This window comes from Polyodon spathula, chromosome 9 (genome assembly GCF_017654505.1).
Source record: "Polyodon spathula isolate WHYD16114869_AA chromosome 9, ASM1765450v1, whole genome shotgun sequence".
NCBI lineage: Eukaryota > Metazoa > Chordata > Actinopteri > Acipenseriformes > Polyodontidae > Polyodon > Polyodon spathula.
The window spans coordinates 41,878,192-41,899,090 of NC_054542.1; the positions used below are offsets into that span (position 1 = coordinate 41,878,192).

General features: G+C 40.7%; 1 protein-coding gene across 4 annotated transcripts in view; it reads right to left on the reverse strand.

Moving 5' to 3' along the window:
- Positions 1–20,899, reverse strand: part of LOC121320894 (FERM, ARHGEF and pleckstrin domain-containing protein 1-like) — a 92,124-nt gene that overhangs the window by 22,193 nt on the left and 49,032 nt on the right. For 2 of the 4 annotated variants that reach the window (XM_041259656.1, XM_041259657.1), the window contains exons 3-13: positions 18,523–18,627; positions 17,970–18,012; positions 17,419–17,497; positions 10,757–10,854; positions 9,431–9,545; positions 7,028–7,175; positions 6,616–6,711; positions 6,083–6,249; positions 5,360–5,428; positions 4,724–4,799; positions 4,192–4,414 (exon numbers count right to left, since the gene is read on the reverse strand). In XM_041259656.1, coding sequence (XP_041115590.1) covers positions 4,192–4,414; positions 4,724–4,799; positions 5,360–5,428; positions 6,083–6,249; positions 6,616–6,711; positions 7,028–7,175; positions 9,431–9,545; positions 10,757–10,854; positions 17,419–17,497; positions 17,970–18,012; positions 18,523–18,627 — 1,219 coding nt within the window. The remainder of the gene's footprint in view (positions 1–4,191; positions 4,415–4,723; positions 4,800–5,359; positions 5,429–6,082; positions 6,250–6,615; positions 6,712–7,027; positions 7,176–9,430; positions 9,546–10,756; positions 10,855–17,418; positions 17,498–17,969; positions 18,013–18,522; positions 18,628–20,899) is intronic. The other 2 variants (XM_041259658.1, XM_041259660.1) reach the window with 2 other exon arrangements.

Genomic DNA, 20,899 nt, shown 5'->3' on the forward strand with positions numbered 1-20,899 from the left:
GACTGTGCAGAAATAGGGTTTCAAAGCAGTTGAGCTGCCTCAAATTGCATACCCTCACCCACACTGTTTAATCAGAAGACTAAAGCTGACATTTCTAACAACCAGCGCATTCTTGTGCCAGTCCTATAGACAGGGACATTTTGTGTAAAAACAGGGCTTCAACTCTGACCTAACAATGAAAATTCGACCACCATTTCAGACACTCAGATATTGGCTGGGGGATAAGATGGGGAGTAACCTCATCTGGACCTATTACAGGAAGTCTTACACGACAGCGAGTGGAAAAAAGCGAAAAGAAACGTGGGTTGTTCAGTTTGCAAGCAGAAAGAAAAATGCTTCACAGGAAAACTTGATGTATTATTCGAAAAACGGTTTTATGCTTACATCTCATCAACCACAGGGCTTCGCAAATCGATGATTGAACCTTCTTCAGTTTCCAACATCGCTTGCCAACATCGCACATTGGGATGCTGTTTCACATGTTCTTTTCTTAATTTGAACCAATTATGGCATTTACCCCCAGTTTGGAATGTCCAATTATGCGTTTGTTTTTTCCTCCTCACAAACAGCTGAAGGTCCCCACACAGCACAGGACGTCCTGAGAGCATGTGAGATTCGTCTGATCTCACTAGCCTAGCCAGAATCGCAAGTACGCCAAGCAATCCAGAGCAGGAGGTGGGTGGGCTACCAATCCTGGAGAACAGGACATTACATCAGCCCTGCTTTTTATCCACTCCGATTGTGCTCGGTGTCTGGCCAGTCTGGGTTCGATGTTGCGCGATGAGGAGAAGGAATACCTGCTGGTTTCCCATCCCCTTCCCCGGGAATGTCAGAGCTAATGTGACACCCCCTTCGGAGTCCCCAACAAAGTTGAAGACCCGCTTGAGGAAATCCTCTTTGCAGATTAACCAACGTCTACCTCCTCATCTTATTCTCTGTCATAATGGTCGGAAGAATGGAAGCTGGAAGAAGTGAGAAAACAGGAACTGTGCGCACCCAAAGTTCATGGAAGTTTCGAAGCAGACTTGAAAGACCTGGGACATTGCAGCAGAAATCGAAACAGCCAACAGATTTTAGTCACTTCAGAATTTTGATGAGCAGTACCAACAACAAGAGAATGAAAGGAACTACGTTATTGACTTGGTGGCAGTTCATCCGTCAGCGTCGCAAAGCTCCAACTTCGACAGTCGCTCACCCTCTTCAGTCGGAGAAATTACATTTTCGTCGGTTCAAAGTTTCTTGACGCAGTTAACTCGAAAGAAGAACTTGGAAATTAGTCCAAAAAAACTAGCCTTGGTATCAGAAGTCCCCAGCAAAGTTTGGCTTCTTTGCACAGCTTGAGGAACTGGACACGAACTGGCACCGTCCAAGCTGTGCGACTCATACTGCGCTCCCAGTGGCAGCGCTTTAACTGGATGAGCAACTTGGGGATCCCACACCGGGACTCTTCTGACTGGACAGAAATGAGTACATTCAATTCAAGAACTCGAACTCACTGAAGTGCTTCACAGTTTGACAAAAAGCATTCTGAGGTAAGCAGAGTCTCACATGTATTAAAAAACTTGATGAAAACATGACAGCTTGGCGTTGTTCTGCCAAATGATCTTGATTTACTGCCTGCAACAAATCATTTACACTCTTACACGCCCCTGATTTCATTGGACTACACTAGTGGACTGGAAAAAGGGAAAACCCCATCCAGAATCTGTGTTTTCCCTTTGTTTTCTAAGTCAAGGCGCCTGTCCTTAAAAATAACCTGGTTTCACATTCTGAGTTCAATCAAAATTAACCTTAATAAACTGCATTTCAAAGTACCTCATGTCCAGAAAGAACCAATATATTACACTTCAGCACCATAAAATCCATTAGGAAATCACCTGACCCCGAGAAGATGCAAAGTATACTGTAAAAACTGCAGATAAGAGGATATTCATTTAAAAATAGTAAAACAAGTGCAGCACACTAAGTAAAACTAGTATTTAGTGGTGTCAGTGCAGTGCACAAATTAATTAATACCACTGTGCATTAAATAAAGGGTTGTCCATTATTTCAGCAGTTAGAATCACACACACATTACAATTAAATCAGATAGACGCAACTTTTTTTTGGTCTAACTACACAATCAACATTTTGTGTAAAATATTTAACTAAAACAATACTAATTTGTAATCCTTTTAAGACTTTTTTAAAACCACTGTACACATCTAGACCTATGCACTGTCTCAATATTTCACTACCACACAAGTCTACATTTACAAAAGAAACTGTCATTAGAAAAACCAAATCCCTCAAGTGCACAGCTATAATAATAAAAGAAAGTCTACAGGTACTCTTATAACAACACTACTGGGTCAGTTTACAGGATGTCCATGATTGTTGATTGGATGTCAAAAACAGAAACTTCAAGGCAATATATTGAACGATTTAGGTCTTGCAGGACATCTCGTATATATTCTGCAAACAACCACAGTCAAGTCTCAATCACATACTTCAGCAGTCAAAAGTGAACCTCCAGTCACCCTACGAAGAATTCCTTCATTTCAAACAATTCTGCTTAAAAAACATTTAAATATTTACTGACCGAACAGCATCTGAATAAAAGACAGTATTGAAATCCCCATTTACAATGAGATGCAAGATGTTTTGGTTGGTTCACTTCTTTGCGACGCCCAGAGGTCACAGACAGGGTTGTTTTTTTTTTTTAACCAAAAAAGTCAAGTTTGCCCTCTGCTTGTGGTCAGAATGATTTTCCCTTTGCTCAGATGTTTAGGCATGTGACTGTGGTGGTCCAACGCAGGGGATGCAGCAAGACATCTGCCAGCAGCCAGTGGTGACTCATCCCCCTCTGGCTAACGTTACTTAATACATTATGAATCTCAGCCCTTCAGTTGGCCTTGTACAGACATTACATTCATGTCTGCATATTTATGCCTGCAGTGGCAAAAAGTGTGCATCAGACTGCATGCAGAAATAGGGTTTCAATGGGAGGTTGATGCTGCCTCAAATTGCATACCCTCACCCACACTGTTTACTTCAGAAGACTAAAGCTGACATTTCTAACAACCAGCGCATTCTTGTGCCTGTCCTATAGACAGGGAGCCATCTCACTGTAAAAACAGGGCTTCAATTTCCCTACCTAACAGCTGAAGACCCGACCACCATCTTCATCACTCAGATTAACCGACCCATCCTCTTCTACCTCCTCATCTAACTGCAGGCTCCCGAAGGAGTACTTATTCCTAGGCATGGGCGATGAGCTCACTGCGTTGGGGTTCCCAAACATCAGCGGGTGGCTAAAGGAGAGTTCAGACTCTGAATCACTGGATTCCGACCCACTGCTCGTGGAGCAGTCGATCATCTGAACAGCCCCTCTGTGGTCCATCACACCAGTAGCATACAGCCTCTTCGTAGCGGGGCTTGCCTTTGACTGCCCTGGAGAGGACAGGCCATTAGCCATCATTCTCCTTTCCAACGCAGCCATTCGCTCAGCTGTGGAAAGACTCCCTCGCCTGTGGTTGTTGGCGGGAGTGGAGGTCACATGACTAAGGATGAAAGGATCGGTATCTGATCTGTTCCAGGCATTCTGAAGCTTTGCCCTGCTTACCATAGGGGAGCAGTTTCCATAACTACTGCAACCATAACTTTGCTGCCTTTCCTCCCTAGGGCTAAACCTCGGGCTGTAACCTCGACTCTCCTCCCTACGACTAGACCTTGAGCTGTGGCCATTCTGCTCGACACAGCTCTGAGAGCCAGTCCTGCTGAAACTGTTTGCATGAGGACTAGACCTCTTGCTACCAGGTGTGAGGGGGGTAGTAAATGGGCTTCGGTTTTCCGAGCCCCTGAAGATCTCGTCTACCAGAGTGCTATGCCTAGGCATTCGAGGAGTCCCCCCAGCGTAGAAAGATACATTGCCTGGGTCGTCACCAATAAACTCTTCAGTTATATTAAGGGGGGGATTGGAAATGGGAGGGGAGTCCCTGAATCTGAGTTTACTCAGATTTTCATCCTTGTCGTAGGTGTAGCCGCCACCACCACCACCACCGATTACTGGTTCATCCTCAGAATTGTCATTTGTTTGGGACTGGGACCTCGTGACGCGACCCTTGAGGACGTCGTACTCGCTATCTATGTCACTGCAGTCTATATAAGGAATGGAGGAGCTACTGCCCCTAGCAGCCCGGGATGCTGGACCTGTGCTTGGGTGCTCCGCTTGCTGCTTGCTCTGCGCTTTCCCCCGGATGCCTCCATCCACGTCCTCCGCTTCACACTCCTGCTTCCTGTCCTCCTGGGGGCTCTTCTTCAATGAAGGGCTCTGGCGCTGCTGCCCAGCTGCGTCTTCCACTGGTGCCTCCTTCACCTGACGCGATGGCTTGGTCGGGGAGTCAGGCTTGTCACCGAAGGTGTAGCTCGCGCTCTGCAAGTGACAAATGACAAGAAACAAAAAGAAGAGTTCAGGGATTGGGGCGATGGTTCAAAATGCTGCAATATCACTATGAAAATCAAGAAGAGAACATCATTGTATCCATTATTTTGTAAAATATGGTGGATTGGCTGAGGAGGTCTGATATGAGAAACATGACTATACGGGATAACATTTTCCACCTGTTCCTTGGAAGACCAGGACATCAGTGTCTATGTGTGAACTCACTACTACACAATGCACACAGTACAAAACGGATAACCTCTCGGAAAGCAGGAGTGCCATACAGACAGTTATACTGACTTGCTTTGGCACTTCTGATCGGCGCTCTGTAGGCTTTGGAGACAGGCTCACGTTAGACCGGATCTTGCTGTGTTTCCTGAAAGACATAGTGCCACTCTCAGTTACCAAGCCTAGTGGTAATCACCCTGTCCACTTCTGCTCGACTTAGTGAGGACTGACAATATGAGAAACACACACACACACACACACACAACATTCCAGTGACATTATAATCCCTGGCTCTGGATGACAATTAGAAGAGAACCATCAGTATCTCTTACTTTTGATTGTTCTGTTTCAATTAGCTAATTGCCCCCAGCTCTCGCCTCCTCCCATTCCCTCTCCCCTTCTCTTTTAAACCATTACAGGAACGCTCAATGTAATTATTCTATTTTTAAGAAAAGCGAGGATTGCACAAATATTGTGTGCATCAGAGACTGCTTATAATTACCGTATAGTAAATTAAAAAGGGTGTAATTCCATAAGGAACTCAAGTAACTATGCTATCTATTTAGTTGTTTGTTTGCATAACTTCAGGCGAGACCCAAGTTCAGATGCATCTTTTTCCAGTATTTATCAATGTGGGAATATGGTATTTGCAAAGATACAACAAAAATAAAAAAAACATTAATACTGACAGTACACAATAGATGTTACCTTTCAAAGGGGATTTTCTTGAACTCCGAGTCTCTGACGTAATCAAGCACCTGTTTCTGAGTCCGGCCACTGAAAAAATGAACAAACAATCCCATCATTTATTAGAAAAAAGGAAAAAACAAACAAGAAGAGCCTCTGAATACCTGAAAAACATCTATAACACATACATTGAAGAATATATACATCTTTCTTATTGATCTATTAGTTTTATTGCAGTAAATAATACTCTTCATATAACATTTGATTTCCATTGGGTTTCTCATAGTAACCAATGGCGAAAGTAATCTTAAATATATTCAACACTCCAAGCTGGTGTCTATTGTTGTCCTGGCTGGCTTTGGCTTTACGCACAGAAAGGGTTATTTCTGTGGTATCCTCATTGAACCATAACAGTTTCTGTTTATATTACTTAATCAATACCAGCAAGTGCTATTGATGGGGGAGTATGCTTCTGGAAAACTAGCCAGAACTTTAAACACTTAATCATAAATTCCTGAACGTAAGTTGAAAGAAACTTGGCCAGCAGAGGGTGGCTTTACAATATAAAATAAATATCACACACACACAGATCACTTGAAAAATGAGGGGTGACAGAAAGCTGGACTACAAGTTTCTCTCTTCTTTTTTTGTTTTATTTTAATATAAATAAAAGTCACTTGGCCAAAATCAGTAGAAAAGTTCCCATTTCAGAACAGGACAATATACAGGTGACCCCAGCTTTACCTAAATCTAAAAGAGGAGCCCCTGGTGAAGAGGACTGGCTTGGGCTTTGGTTTCGGCTCCTCAAAGAGTCTGAAGAAAGCGTGGTACTCCACACAGATCTTCCACAGCACCTTGCAGCAATTTCGGCTGGCCATCAGAAACTCCAGAGTGTCCTGGAAAGAGCTCTGCTGGGGGAGGTCAACACAACACACCCAAATATTAACAATATTCTCAAAGGAAGAAAATGTGAGTCTGCTTCTGAAACAGTCTAGGAAGCCTGAACACCTGATTAGGGTTAGCAATGTGTCTACAGAGTAACTTTTAAATGGACAAGAAATCAGATGTAAATATTGTTTTAATTTGTATGATTCTATAGGAATTTCAAACTTTAGCTGAATAAAAAAAAGTAGTTAGTGGTTAGTGTTACTGTTAGAAATTAGTAACCAACCTCTGACATTCCACCTCATTTAGGAAAACAAAAAAAAAAACCACTACCTTCATTGGACATAACATTTTAGTCATGTTTAGAGTAAAACACACAACTTAAGACTTACATTGATGTCTGGGCGCAGTTTGATGAGAAAACGCTTTCTCTTGAAGCTCAGCTTCCGTACTTTTGACCAGTTAAAAGCGTTTATTTTGGTGTGGCCCTATATATGAAATACAAAAAACTTTTTTTTTTTATATATATATATATAAACACATTCAGCATCTTTGATTTGACTTTTGATTAAGCACAGAAATCTGTTTTGACATATTATACTCTCCAGTAAACCCAATTTCTCAAACATGTTTCCAGATACTTGGCTACCCAACCCAACATTATGTACAGTACCAAAACAATAATATATCATTTGGGTGCGTGTGTGTGGGTGTGAGAGGGGTCTTTCTAAAACAGAACTGTAATCACTCTCTCAAGTCTCCCTTGCTCAAGAGCAGCAGTGAGTGCATTTCCTGGGACTGTACCTGGAGCACTAGGATCCCAGTGTGTGCCACAGCCAGGTTGATCTTCGTGCCTTCCCTGTCCTTGGCAGGATGGAGCCGGATCCCATACATCTCCAGCCTCCGCGCCACCTCCAAGAGCTGATAGTCCGACTCGGCCGGCGTCTGACCCCTGACCCAAAAACAAACAAACAAACCAATTCTTTATTACATACTGGCCAAATTCATTAGAAAACTGTACTTAAATCTGACACACAAGTACTGTATACTGTGCAGCATCTTCCTTAAAATAATGCCCTTCCAAGCAAGGCTGATTCCTGATATTCTGAGACCTGAAACCAACGCCCTACCCTATTGATATACTAGCACACCATCTACCTCATATTCGGTGCTACAGTATATGGGTCTGCTCAGTTACTGCTTGACGACCTGTGGGCATCTATCAATGGTCGAGACAAACCCTTTCCAGAGTTCATTCTCGGCATTTCTAGTATTCCACTGTTAGCCCGTGACAAGGCAACAATGAAATGAGGCACATTTTTTTTAATGTTCCATTAACTTATTTATTTTGTAGTTGTACCACCTAAAGAGCAAATAATGAATGTACAGTAACACAAAGAGAGACATACACAGACAAACTATACTTGCATTCCCCTTATCGGATTTAGGAAAGGACTTCCTGTTCCCAGCTTGTGTCGGCTAATTAGAGTTTCTATTGCCAATACAGCACAGGGCAAAAAGCAGTTACAAAAATAACCAGCTGGGCAGAAAACACAACCAATAGCAAGAGTGGGACACACAGCAACAATATATGCATTTTAAAACTTTTTAGATTGTTTTATCTATCTATGGATGTTACTGTACTTCTAAAAGGGCCACACTCCAAACATACAAGAACTGAAAGCACATCAACCCTTAACATTGAAAATGCTGAAAATCAAACCCACAGACGTAGATTTTTCCATATAGTACTTTGTTGTCTATTTTAGTTAAACCTCAACTTGGTATATAAACGCATTTTAAACAAAAACAGCCAGAAGCATTAGTACAGCTTTGGGGCTCTGTTTTGAACACACACAACACAGTAAATAAGAAATGAATTCCACAAAATACGCTTTTACATGTCCTTTTAGAACATGAAACAGCTCTTTGTTATAAGAGTAGAGTAGATGGCAGCAATCTCTCTGCCCTAGTATATTCAGTGAAATCCACATCAGGCATTAACTGCTAGCAAACCACAAGGGAGAAATATCTGACAGGAGACGGAACTAGGTAGGCAAACATGTCATTATATAACTGTATATTGAGAAAAGTGTGGCTTGCCACAAAACTAATAAAACAAAATCAGTCCTACACTAAAGTAGCTACTCCAAATGTTGCTACAAGTTTGCTTACAGTCCTGTTTATAGAACAGTTTCTTCAAGTGACTGTAGCTAACAGAATTCCATGAACCTCAGCCATGTCGCACTTCCCTAGACGTAGCTACATATGTCTAATTTCTTTCTTACTCCAGTGGGTTGATCTTAATTATGAAGATTGTTTTCTTGTGGCACTATATAAAGTTATATTTTCTATACTTGATTTAATTTCTTGCAGTACGTCAAATGCACTCTATATTCCTGTTCATGCCATCAAAGGTTACCATATTCAAAACTTTTTTTTTTTGGTAACAGAGTCAAATTGACAAAAATTGTAACAAATCACTTCTCTCTTTCTTAACCAAGAGGCTAATCAGGCTTTCTTTCTCATAGCATCTTTTAATTAAAAACGTACTGTAATGCACAGTCACAGCTTTCTCTCGGGCATAAGACTTTCTGCTCAAGAACTACAAAAGCACAAAAGTGGTCACAGTACAACTCTGTTTTACCACATGGTCAATTTTTATTAAACCGATAGCTACTAAAAAGAGATTTAAAACATTTTCACTGTAATAGCCTGTAATTGTTTCTCTGTTAATATTTGGTAAATGAGGTTGGAGCACAGTGCACTGATTAGGTGGATAACATTAATTAACGGGTAACGTCATCTTTAACAATTGCACTCTCATGTCTTGCCACATTTAAAATGCCTGTAGAAAGGTCACTAAAACTTGATAAGCTGCCGTCTGCTCTGTGGGAGCTGTACTTGACTAATCGTTTGGAGATATAAAAAGAGTAACGGTTAACTGGCAGTACTGTTTACAGCCAAGTTTTGGAATTGAATGAATGAAAGCATTTATACCAACCTGGCAGTAATACTCATTTTCCAGTTATTACCTTTTCAAGTTTAAAATCAGATAATTCTCTCACACTTTACAACAACAACGATCATTTCTGTTGCTAGGTTACTATAAAACGAGCACCACAACGTGTTGATTTAATGCAGAGACAGCTTGAACAGAAGCAGCAGCACTGCAGCTAGACCATGTGAAGCAGTGAGGGAACGCACACGTGTTTGCCATGAAACTCAGCAATCTTGTCCTCTAGGGCTTCCTGGTCAGGAATGTACTTGTTCTCCCGGAGGTGCTGTCGGCTTTGGGCTTCGTCAAAATCTCCAATCTCGGCTGATCGAAAAAAAGGGAAGAGGAAATTGGCAGTCAGTTCTGAAGAGCTTTGTGAGATAATATCGCCATCCCCATCATAATCTACTTTATACTCCTAGATTGAAGGGCAGAACAAAAGCTAGATTTGTGCCAGACTTCAAATAAAAGACAGAACCCTACAAATGCTTAATTATAGCTTTTTTTACCAAGGCAGAGGTGAGAAACATAATAAAATAATAGAACTATTATTAGAAATAACTAAACAAAAATAGAATTCAAATAATCCAGGACAACTCAAAACCACAAATATAAAACACACAGTATTAGTATGTATTTATTTTACTTTAAAAGTGCTTTTAAAAAAACCCAACATTGTTATAACTGGAACTTGATTGTAAAGGCGGAACACATACTGTATAGCACTGTCTTTAGATAGGACTCCCGACTAACGCGTTACAGATATTTTCTTTACTGATGATGCTATTTCGAATCCTCTGTCCTCCAAAGAGAACCTAGTACACTGGATCTTTGAGTATACTATATAACACTAAATATCTAACTGTAGCCTTTAAATGGTCACAACTCTGCTTAACAGTAATCCCTAATGGTAGAAATGTTGTTGATCTAGTGACCTATATTTGTTTCTGAACAGTGACTGAAGAATACCCCTGTCCCCCTATTCCAATAAGAGCCTGAGATTAACATCCAGGAGCTATCTAAACCTCTGGACTCATTAAACCCAGGCAGGCAGCTCATACAGCAGAGTTACTGAAGTGGGAGCTCCTTCACAGCTTACATCAAGCTCTCACCCTGAATCACAATGTTGAAATATCTCCGTCTGGGAGCTGGTTCCCAGGTTAGATGCAGCGTTGGCATTCTCAGGACATTCAAAGTGAAAGCAGACTGGCTTCATGTAGATTCAACTGAGCACTAAGAGCACTTCTGTGGGCTGCCAGTAGGTGATCAGGTCCGGTCCACTATAAAATCACAAGGCAGCCAGTCTGCTGCACAGGTCTGAACTCTGGCATCTGGTTATTTCAGAACTACAGTAGAAGGCTACTGCCATGCAGAGCTTTGGCTTCAACAGCTTAAAATAAGTCAACAAAACAAACCAAAGGATCCACAGTGCATGACAGCGCAGCAGATTTACCATTTAGACACACTCTGAGAAATCAGAAGATGTTACTGTAACTCTTCTATTCACAGCGATGCACAACACAGACTCCACTTACATTGAACAATATGGGAGACGAGGAGTGCGGCACTGCTGTCGTTACAAGTGAGTCGGCTGGATGCAAGATCCTGTTTTACCTGCAAGGCAAAGAGGTACCTGCCAAACATAAAATAGGGAAAATAAACAGTCAAATCAATAGGATGCTACATTTTAGAGCTAAATTTGCTTCATCTCAACAGCCCTAGTCATTCACCGGAAGGTTTAAATAAAGCCTAAAAAAACGGACAGAATGCTCTCGTACCACAATGAAAGCCTTGTTATTGTAAATGTAAACTCAGTGAAGTGAAAAAAAGTCCTATAGCATTTATTCTCGGCCTTCTCGCTCGGCTTAGTTCTCAGACAGGACTAGTCTTTAATTCTCCTCTATTTAAATAAAACGAATTTAGAGCAAGTCAAACAAGATACATTACCAATCACATGGATCTAAATCTTGAAATCCAGCCAAGTGAAATCCATCAGTATGACCCTAAATCAGGAGTGTATGAATAGGAATGTGTACAGCAGGGCTGTTGTGGCAAAGTGCCCCGCCCCTGGGCTATTTATTTGTGTTGAATGTTACGTGTAGCGTGTTAATGTTGGTGTATTGTCATTGGTACACTGGATATAAATGGGTCTGTATAACACAAGTGTTTAAAATGTATATTTGTATTTAGGCACGAGGATTGCACAGCACTTCACCTGCAGGTAAAATTTAATAATATGCGAGCATGGGGAATTGCACTTTATTAATTCACATACAGTTGTACCAAGACTCCAACTGAATGATTGATTACACCGTGTAACAATTTTTTATTTTTTTTTTGTTCCTGGGTAGTAAGTGTTATTTCCTAATTGCTTATGCCTCAAAAGTATAGAACATGGCTATTATTCCCCACAAATTTTGCTTTTGTGACCAGGACAGTGATATTTCAAAATATCACTATTTCCAATGGGAAAACGAGCAAATGTGTGTCTTTTCGTTCACATAAAGTCAGAAAAAAACAACATATGAATCCAAATTAACATGTATTTATACTAAAGTAATACAAAAATGACTACAAAAGATTTAGAAGCGAGTAGTTTTTCGAGATTTATGATTATACTGTATTTGAATTAGTTTTGTGCAATTAGGAAATAACACTTACTACCCAGGAACAAAAATTGTGTTACATAGTGTTAGCAATCGAGTCTCGGTGCAGCAGCATAAAAGCAGCATGTTTTTCCTCACTTGGGGTTGTGTGTTCGGTGAGTGGAGAATGGGATTGGAGACAATAAAATCATAGTAATAGTTAAAGTAAGAACTTCAACATGTTTGTCTGTGTAGTCCGTTTTGTTTGTCTCTATTTTGCCAGTGCCGTGTCCTGTGTTTTATTTGTCTTTACAACCTTTTATTTTCTGTCTGTTCAATTATTAAATGCTGAGTGAAAACAATCGCTCAGCTTCACCAAACTCCACCTCTCTGTTGTTTATTTGTTGGTTCCTGGTTCTGGTCTGACGTCACCCACTACAGCCGTCTTTGTGACAGCTGTATAAACCTACCATTCAGAATGTTATATTAGGATATATTCCAATGGCAAAACAAATTGAGTGTCATCACAGTTCTTAACTCTGGGTTATTTAAAAGACATGAGGAGACAGCAACTCTGCCAACCAGTTCAGACCCCTGACATCAGGCACTCTTCCCATTTGACTGCTGAGACTATCACAAAGAGTAAAAGGAGGGAGTGATTTGGCAGTGATCTATTTTAATACACAAGTCTTAGACTTCTGTTGGATAAAGTATTGTATGTTGCTAGATATTTGACTACAAAAAGGCAGAAAAAAAAGTTTTTTTTTTCATGTTTTCCCACATTGCACAATATTCATTACTGATTCGCTACTGCTTGGTTCCACACATGGCTTTGCAAATGCTAGCTATTAGTACAGCAGGATTTCTTACAGGGCATCTGTAAAGCTCCCTGGAGTCCTTCCAGAAAAATACCTATCAGTTTAAAATACAAGCCACACCAGTCTCAGCTTCACAAAATAAATGATTATTTCCGGGACAGAAAAGTATTGATGAGATAACATACAGCACCTTTAAAGCCACACTACTAAAGCTCCTAAGAACTGCTGAAAGAATGTGTGATGCATCTGATGAAAATAATTCAGTTACAGTAATGGACGATCCATTTCATTCAGTATTTCCATTGTTACATTATTTATCCAAGCATGGCTGAGCTCTAGTTATGTACAGGATGTGTCTGTCACCCTGATAATGGGCTCTGCTGATGAGCGGCCTGTCAATGTGTGTTTCTTCTGCATTTCAAAGTGTACAGATCTCTTCAAACACTGTCATCAGGAGGACAACCACTTCTCTCTTCTTTGATAGGCTCTAAAAATAGCCTGGTTCCACTGAATGCCTACAGCTGGTGCACAGCACATTGATCTGTGGGTCTGTTTTGTAGAATGCCAATGCTTTCTTTTGTTAATGTTGTTTGTGGGGCAATGCTTGGGGGGTGGGTGGATTTCATTCAAAACAGTCATGAAAATTAATTGCCAGGGAGATAGCTGTACTTTGTTGGTAAAAACCAACATACAACTGGCAATTTGGTTGCTCTAGAAGAGACGACTCTAAGATAGAGCTAAACCAGGGTCTGTGAATCAGCCATGCAAGAAAAAGGGACGCCTGAAAACAGAGTAAATAGAGGATCTGAATCCATCTGCATCAAATCAAGCAAAAGATGTTAAATATTAAAAAAGGAGATTTTCCCTTATAAAAGTTACCCGGGCATTTAAAAGAAAATAAAAAACAAACAAACAGTGAAAGCATGTTAGAGCAGACAGGCATGATGAATCGGTGATAATTATGGTATAGCCTTGTGCATGGAGACGCACGGGAAAGTGCAGAATTGACGTGTTAAGTCACTGAGGTAAGGCTTTGTCTGGGTCTTAAGGAATTGGCAGAATGTAATTGTTACAGAATGCAATGTTAAGCCACAGATTAACACTTTAGCCTTTGGATTCCTAGAACTCTGCTTTGGTCGCCGTTTCTTTGTTTAAGCCTGTCCTGCACCGACACGTCACGTAAACCCTTCAAAGAAAACATCAGGCCTGGGTGTCTGATAGCCCCGCGCTGATCCTGCATAACTATCCTAATGTAGGGTACCAACCCTAAAGGGGGGGGGTGTCACAAAGGATTAAGATAAGCAGACCAATGGATTTACAATTTCAATTCTCTGGAATTAATCTCATTTTCAATGAAGCTGCGTTCGAGTGAAATGCACAAAAGATTGTGTTTCTAGATAAGCAATTCAGGGCCAAAGCTCTCTTGCAATGGAAACATTAACAGATCAATTTCCACACAGTCAAAAAATGTGTACCAACATAACTTCTAAAATGACCTGCTCTAAATTACTTGAAAGTTAACAATCAATGAGGCCTGCTGAATACCAAATCAGTGCCACATAGCCGGCCACATACTGTACGTGGGTTTCAGCCCTAAAAACGATTTTTCAAGCATACAGTACTTCTCCATGAGATTGGGATTCATGTACCAAACTATATTTAAAAGAGAAAAGACAACAGAACTGGTCACAAAACTGGATAAATCAGAGTATGTTTTCCAATCTGAAAGTCAAATACATTGCTACTGAGGTTTATTTACGATTATCAAATTTGGTAATGGCATTTTCATCAGTTACACTAGAAATGCAGTCTAAAAAAATAGTGGTGACTGTGTTCAAATAATCTACAGTTTCTAGTGCAGTGAATTCTTTTGAACACTGATTCACCATTCATCACTTTTACTGTACAAGGACATGAAAACATACTACTACTACTGTTAATAATAATAATAATAATAATAAATGTTTTAACCGATAAAACGCCCGACACAAAAAAATGAAAAATTGGTGAATAGCCAGTAAACACTGGAAAAACTGTGGAAATGGTTAATAAATTCACTTTGACTTTACCCTTTTCTCATTAAAAAACACAATTAATAATACAGAGTCACTTACAATAGGACATTGATTTAATGTCCTTTTTGATCTCATCTGCAGGATGGAGCACAAGGAGGTTAAGTGACTTGCTCAGGGTTACACAGTGAGTCAGTCAGTGGCAGCGGTGGGATTTGAACTGTTGACCTTCTGGTTACAAGCCCTAGACTAACCACTGGACCACACTGCCTCCTGTATTTTTACTGTATTTTAAATGCATATACTGTGCTGGTACAGGGCAGAGTACTGTATAGAGGTGGGTTGGTTACTAAATTAGATAGGTATGTTTTTCAGCACTGAGTCTTGTGAAATCTCAAAGCACCCGTTTCTTTGGAAAGTAAACGAATAAAGCAAAATAGATGTTGCTGTTCATCACTTCAAAACATCAAACCAGCTTGTCATTATGGGCAGTCATACCATTGCACAAAGGATTCTGACTGAAGCAGAAAAACATTTTAAAACGAAATACCAGACTCGGGGAAAGAACATTCACAAATGTAATATTAAAGTAAGAGTATTATTGTTTTATTTAAAACAAACAAAAAGAAAAAAAAAAAACCACCCCACTTAAAACTTTGGGCCTAATAAAAGAACGTTTTTAAATTTCTATAGATTGTGCTTGAATGTCTGCCTCACAGTTTTTCTCCTTTCTGCATCAAACTCCAGACTACAGCTGCAAAAACAAACCTGTTGCATCAGGCACAGCCAATGAAAACAGCATGGCATTTCCTTCATAGTACCAGCTTGATGTTATTCTAATGTTAAAACTATATAGAGCATGCAGCACCTGTACTTAATACTCAGACATGTACTGCAACTTGAAACAAGACTTGCAATTCATCCATAAAAGGATTTTTTTCCTATGGGAAAAAAAGGACTCTCTCCGTGCCAGAAAAAGGGAATTGGATAGCTCTGGAAAACAGTGCATCACTGGAGCTATTCATGGAGCTCGAGGAACCCTGGCAAGAGAACCGAACTGGCCTAGTTCACAAAAAGGGAAAGTCAAAGTACAGCAGACAAGCCTGACATTATAAACTGCAATTCCAGCCCCCTGAGCGACACTGAAGAAACAAGTTCCCACGCAACCGTTTCTAAAATCAGTGAAAAGCAGGTAACAACAACCTGTTGTGCCTGATGACTCGATTATCAATGTTAAATATTCCAGTTCTATTCCGACTATGCTCTGAATGAAGTGTGTCCGCCAGCTGCAAGACTAAGAAAACCCAATTCAAAATTAAATTAAGTATAACTTCTACTATTAAAATACATTGATGAAATTAACGGATGCCTAGCTTACTTAAGTGGTATTGCATCCAGCTCAGTGCCAAGATTTCCATTACATGAGAGTAGATGTTGAACTTCATGCTGATTTGAACTCGGCTCTCGCCAAGATAAGCACCAACTAAGAAGTAGCTTTGCAGTAAACTAATGTGATCCATCTGCATCTCCATCCATTTGCGTTGTTTTCCATCTGATGATGTAGATATCCTTCTGTCTGGTGTTGATTGCTGAAGTGTAATGCTGGCTCCAGGGATCAGCTCATTTTGCCTCCCCAGCGCATCAGCACACACAACGGCTGCAATGCTGGCCCTGGGGATCAACCCAGTGTAGTCTCCCCAGCGCATCAGTGTGACAACCGTCTGGATTGAGCAAAGTAGGGTAGATTTCTGGGGTCTTCAAGTGGGCACCTTCCATCCTCGGTGTTTCGTCGACTACCCCACAACACCTCAAGAGGGCTCAACAGTGATTCTGGCATCCCAGCATCACCCCCCCTCTGTCCCCCACTCAGCTCAGTCCAGCTTACTTACCTGTACATCAGTGTTGCTTTCTTTCTATTGTGCTTGAGATCCCCATCCAGAATCTTTCCATCTCAACCACAGCCAATATTGACTGTGGTATCTCAACACCAGTGGGTGTCATCTATGTATGCAACCCACACATTGCATGCTTTAGAATTAACATCAAGTACATATTTTATTCCACAACATATATAGATAAATGTGTTTGTTCTACATTTTAAAGTCTATGGATAGCCACGCATGCAAGTAATCTGTTCGCCTCATCAGACTTCTTGTTTCGCTGGTCAAGGCATGCAACTCTCCAAACTGCATTGTGTTGTCTTGGTAATGCGTCGCAGCATGCACTGCCTGTTGGCTGGGTGCTAGAAAACATAAGAAAGGCATGCAACTGTAGAATTGAATCCTCCTTGTCTGAACACAGAGTGGAGCGTGAACTCTAAGTCATCAAAATAAAAATGGAAAACCTAGTGAAATGTTTGTTTTTCTAATCCGTTTAGTGCAAGAGACTTTGCAACAAAAACAGAAATTATACAAAACTGAAGGTCAAAACCAAAATTACAAATTAGAAAGTACTTCCAGCAAAGCCATAGTGGAAAGGTCTTTCAACTTTAAAACACATAGACACTCATACGCAACACCTAGGGCGGCGAACGCTTTTCCAGCTTATCCTTAAGTGGTACTGAAATAAAACTGCAGGAGGTAACTGCACAGCCTGCCAGGTTTCCACAATCTGGTCACTGAGGAGTTTGTTTTAAAAAAAAAAAAAAAAAAAAAAAATAATAATAAAATAATAATAATAATAATAATAATAATAATAATTTAAAAAAAATAGAATTTCTATTTCAGCAGTACATTGAGGGGAGAGCGCCCCCTCATAGCCGGCACAGATAACTTGCGCTGACCTTGTTAACTCTTCCAGCAGCTGTGTGTGATCGGGAGGAAAGAACTTCACCACAAATCTCAACACCGTATGCTTGGGTCCTGCAGAAACAGGGTTACTCAATTACAAACCATACACAACACATGCAATCTAGAAGCAAACAAGGCACAATGAGAATGTAAAATTCATTAAAAAAAAAGATATAACTTAACACAGTAGTTTTAAAAATGAAAAATGGCTTTAATATTTAGTAAACATATTGACTAATTTGCATGTCTTTCAGACAAGGAACCACCTGGTAAGTCTGCCAAAATATTCTGGACTTTTCCCCACAGAAGAGATTAGTGCCCTTATATTTGAAAGTACCATTAGTACATTATGTAATGTAATAACTTAAGAGTGCACTGACATTTGAGCAAATGACGTATTATGAATATCCCTGAATATATTTGGTCAAAAGTAATAGCAAGCTTTAGCGACTCAAACTGTAGAACAAAGCTAGTAAAGAGAGGTATGTCGCACACTGTTTAAAATCTGACCTTACAGATCACTATACTACACTGCTCTACTTACTTCTTAATTGTTTCATAATGGGTTTTAGGAGGTCCAGCCACACCTGCGAAAACAAACAAGTAGTCAAACCAAGGAGCTTGTCAGTGTAAATCTGATGCACGGCACCGCTGAGAGTATGCAGAACAAACCAAGCTCTTAAAACATAATAAATAGTATTCCACTCTATTGAGCTGAAAGAGAACCTGAAAGGGTTAAAAAAAAAAAACATTTCCAGTGACTTCCTATGCAGCAGTTATTAGGACCCTGTCAGTGCCTCACACTCGCTATGCTGCAGCTGGGTGTGTTCTATTACCTGCAGGAGGAAATGAATACTGTATACAGTGAGGAAGCAAAATAACTGGACTTGATCCAAGTGTAACAAAACAAAAGGGACCCAGAAAGATGTGCCGAGATATATGCGGTTCTCATTTTTGTTCCTGGTTATTAATGCTGTATTAACACAATATTATAAGATGTGTTTTTACATCATCATAAAGCCAAGGTCTTTGGGTACTTGCTAGCAGTAGAGTGACATCACAAATCTGAAAGCATGTGCAGGGCTTTATACACTCACTGTCATTTTGCGGTGGTCCTGGTATTCTAGTCCAAAGTAATCCCCCTCGATGAGATTCAGATGTGTACAGACCAGATCAAAGAGGATCTTCCCTGGGGCCCTTTGCTGTGAACAAAACGAGAGGAAGAAATGAAGCGACCACGATGCTTCTCGGCACAACAAGGAAACACAGTAACTTTAGCAGGGAGCCATATAGAGTGAACAGCAGATTCAACCACACTACAGTATATCACTCACAAAAGCCATTTCACTTTGTGTTTCGTGCATTAAAACACCCTTGGTGAGTTTAGAGTGCCTGAACAACTATATCCTACTTGATATGCCTTTGTGTAGACTGGGGCAATGTTTCGCTGTGGCGTAACAGATACAGCTTTATTTTATTAAGCTGGTGTCAGTTTCCCCCTCAGCGCTCCTTCAAACCACAGACAATGCGGGGAATAGCAGATTTAACCTCTGACAACACTGTAAACAATGCCGTAAGGACAAGGGAATTCTGCATAACACCAATATACTCCTTCTGAAACTAGTTCAGACTGTACTTCAGAGTGCAACATATCTCTTATAAATTTCCACTGTGATACATAATGTAAAATGATAGGCAGTGTAGCCTAATTTGGATGGTACTCTACTTATGAATATTATGGCAAGATTAATCCCCTGACATGCTAGCAACATCAATAGCATAATCAAGAATACATTTAACCTTGGGTCCCGAGTCGCGCATCCAGGAAAGGCGCTCCACGTGGAGTGCAGGATGTGCCCTATAGCCTTGGGATCGCAGGTTCGAGTCCAGGCTATGTCACAGCTGACCATGACCGGGAGTTCGTAGGGGGTGGTGAACAATTGGCCGAGCGCTGCCCTGGTAGGAAGGGCTTAGGTCGACAGGGGAATCCACGGCTCACCGCGCACTAGCCACCCCTGTGGCCGATAGGGTGCCTGTGGTTCTGCAGTGGAGCCTCCAGATCTGTGTTGCCTTCCGGCGCTATAGGTCTGGTGGCCTCGCTGTGTATCCGCAGTTCAAAAAATTACAGATTGGCAAGAGCACGTTTCGGAGTACGCGTGCTCCATCCTTCGTTCCCTGAGTCAGCCGGGGGGGGTGGTCATGCGAGCAGTGAGCCGAGGACACGGATAATAAATCAGGCACACTAAATTGGGGAGAAAACTGGGGTAAAAAAAATTGGAGACGACTAAATTTAAAAAAAAGAAAAAGGAATTCATTTAACTTAAATAACGCATTTAGACATTCTTTTGTACAAAATATGAATACATTTCATTTATTTTTAACATTCCTATAAGATTGCAAGAATAAGCAATGAAACAGTGTTTCCTAGAGAGGACTATGAGACAAACACATCTTCGGGAGAGTTGCGAAATGCTCAGCCCTGATTGAGTTTACCCCTTGCCACCGAACACAGAACATTGCATTTTACAATGAGGGTTTTACGAGATTTCAGATGTGAAATTTGAATGAGCTCTAATCTACCATGAGATTGTAACCGTGCTGACCACACAATGACATTTACATGTTCAGCAAGGTCTTCTAACCATCAGGAGGGAAGATCCACTGCTATTTTCAAAAGGGAAGAAAGCAAGCCGACTCATCACAAAACACTGCCATTTCTTCCTCTGGTTCAATGAGGCACTCTTGATTAAATGCCCATGATCATCTCCAGGGAGCATTACAACAGGAGAAGCCATTTGTTTGTTTAGTTATTTTAAAAGTAGGTTTACCAGTTTGACATTTCATTCTGTCACTCTGATGTGATGGGTCATTTTTAAAGAACCTCTTTTATATAAAACACTTCATTGTAGGGTAGTCATTTTCTCCACAGAACAAGGCTCACGAGTCTGGAAACTCCAGGAGAGGAGAGTACACCATCATAGCTAAGTGAAGAAAACAAATCAAAAGAACATCCTGCACTCCACACGGAGCGCTTTTACTACATGCGCCAGTGTGGTGTTTCAGTGCACATGACAAATTTCGTTTTCAGGGGTGTATAGAGAAAAAAAAATTGGGAGGACTTGCAGGCTTGTGATCTGTTGCTAAATACAAGACTTGCATTTCTCTATACACTTGCAGTTTTCAGATTAAAGGGGGGTTGGGTATCTGTTGCCCGTTTTCATTCAGACCTTGCTCATCTGAAAACTGTCCCGATCGTATTTTCCAAACAGCTACAAAATATCAGAATGACAAACCTGCCCCACGTGACGGCAGTCACCCCTGCAGACGGCTACTTTCGTAGAACACAGTCTCAAATGATATTCAGTGTACCACTGCACTTGTGGGATGATTGTTTATTAAAATCACAAGCATGTAGAAGCCAGTCCTTTTGTATTCATTCATCTGTACAAGTACTTTTATAAAAGCATTTAAAAA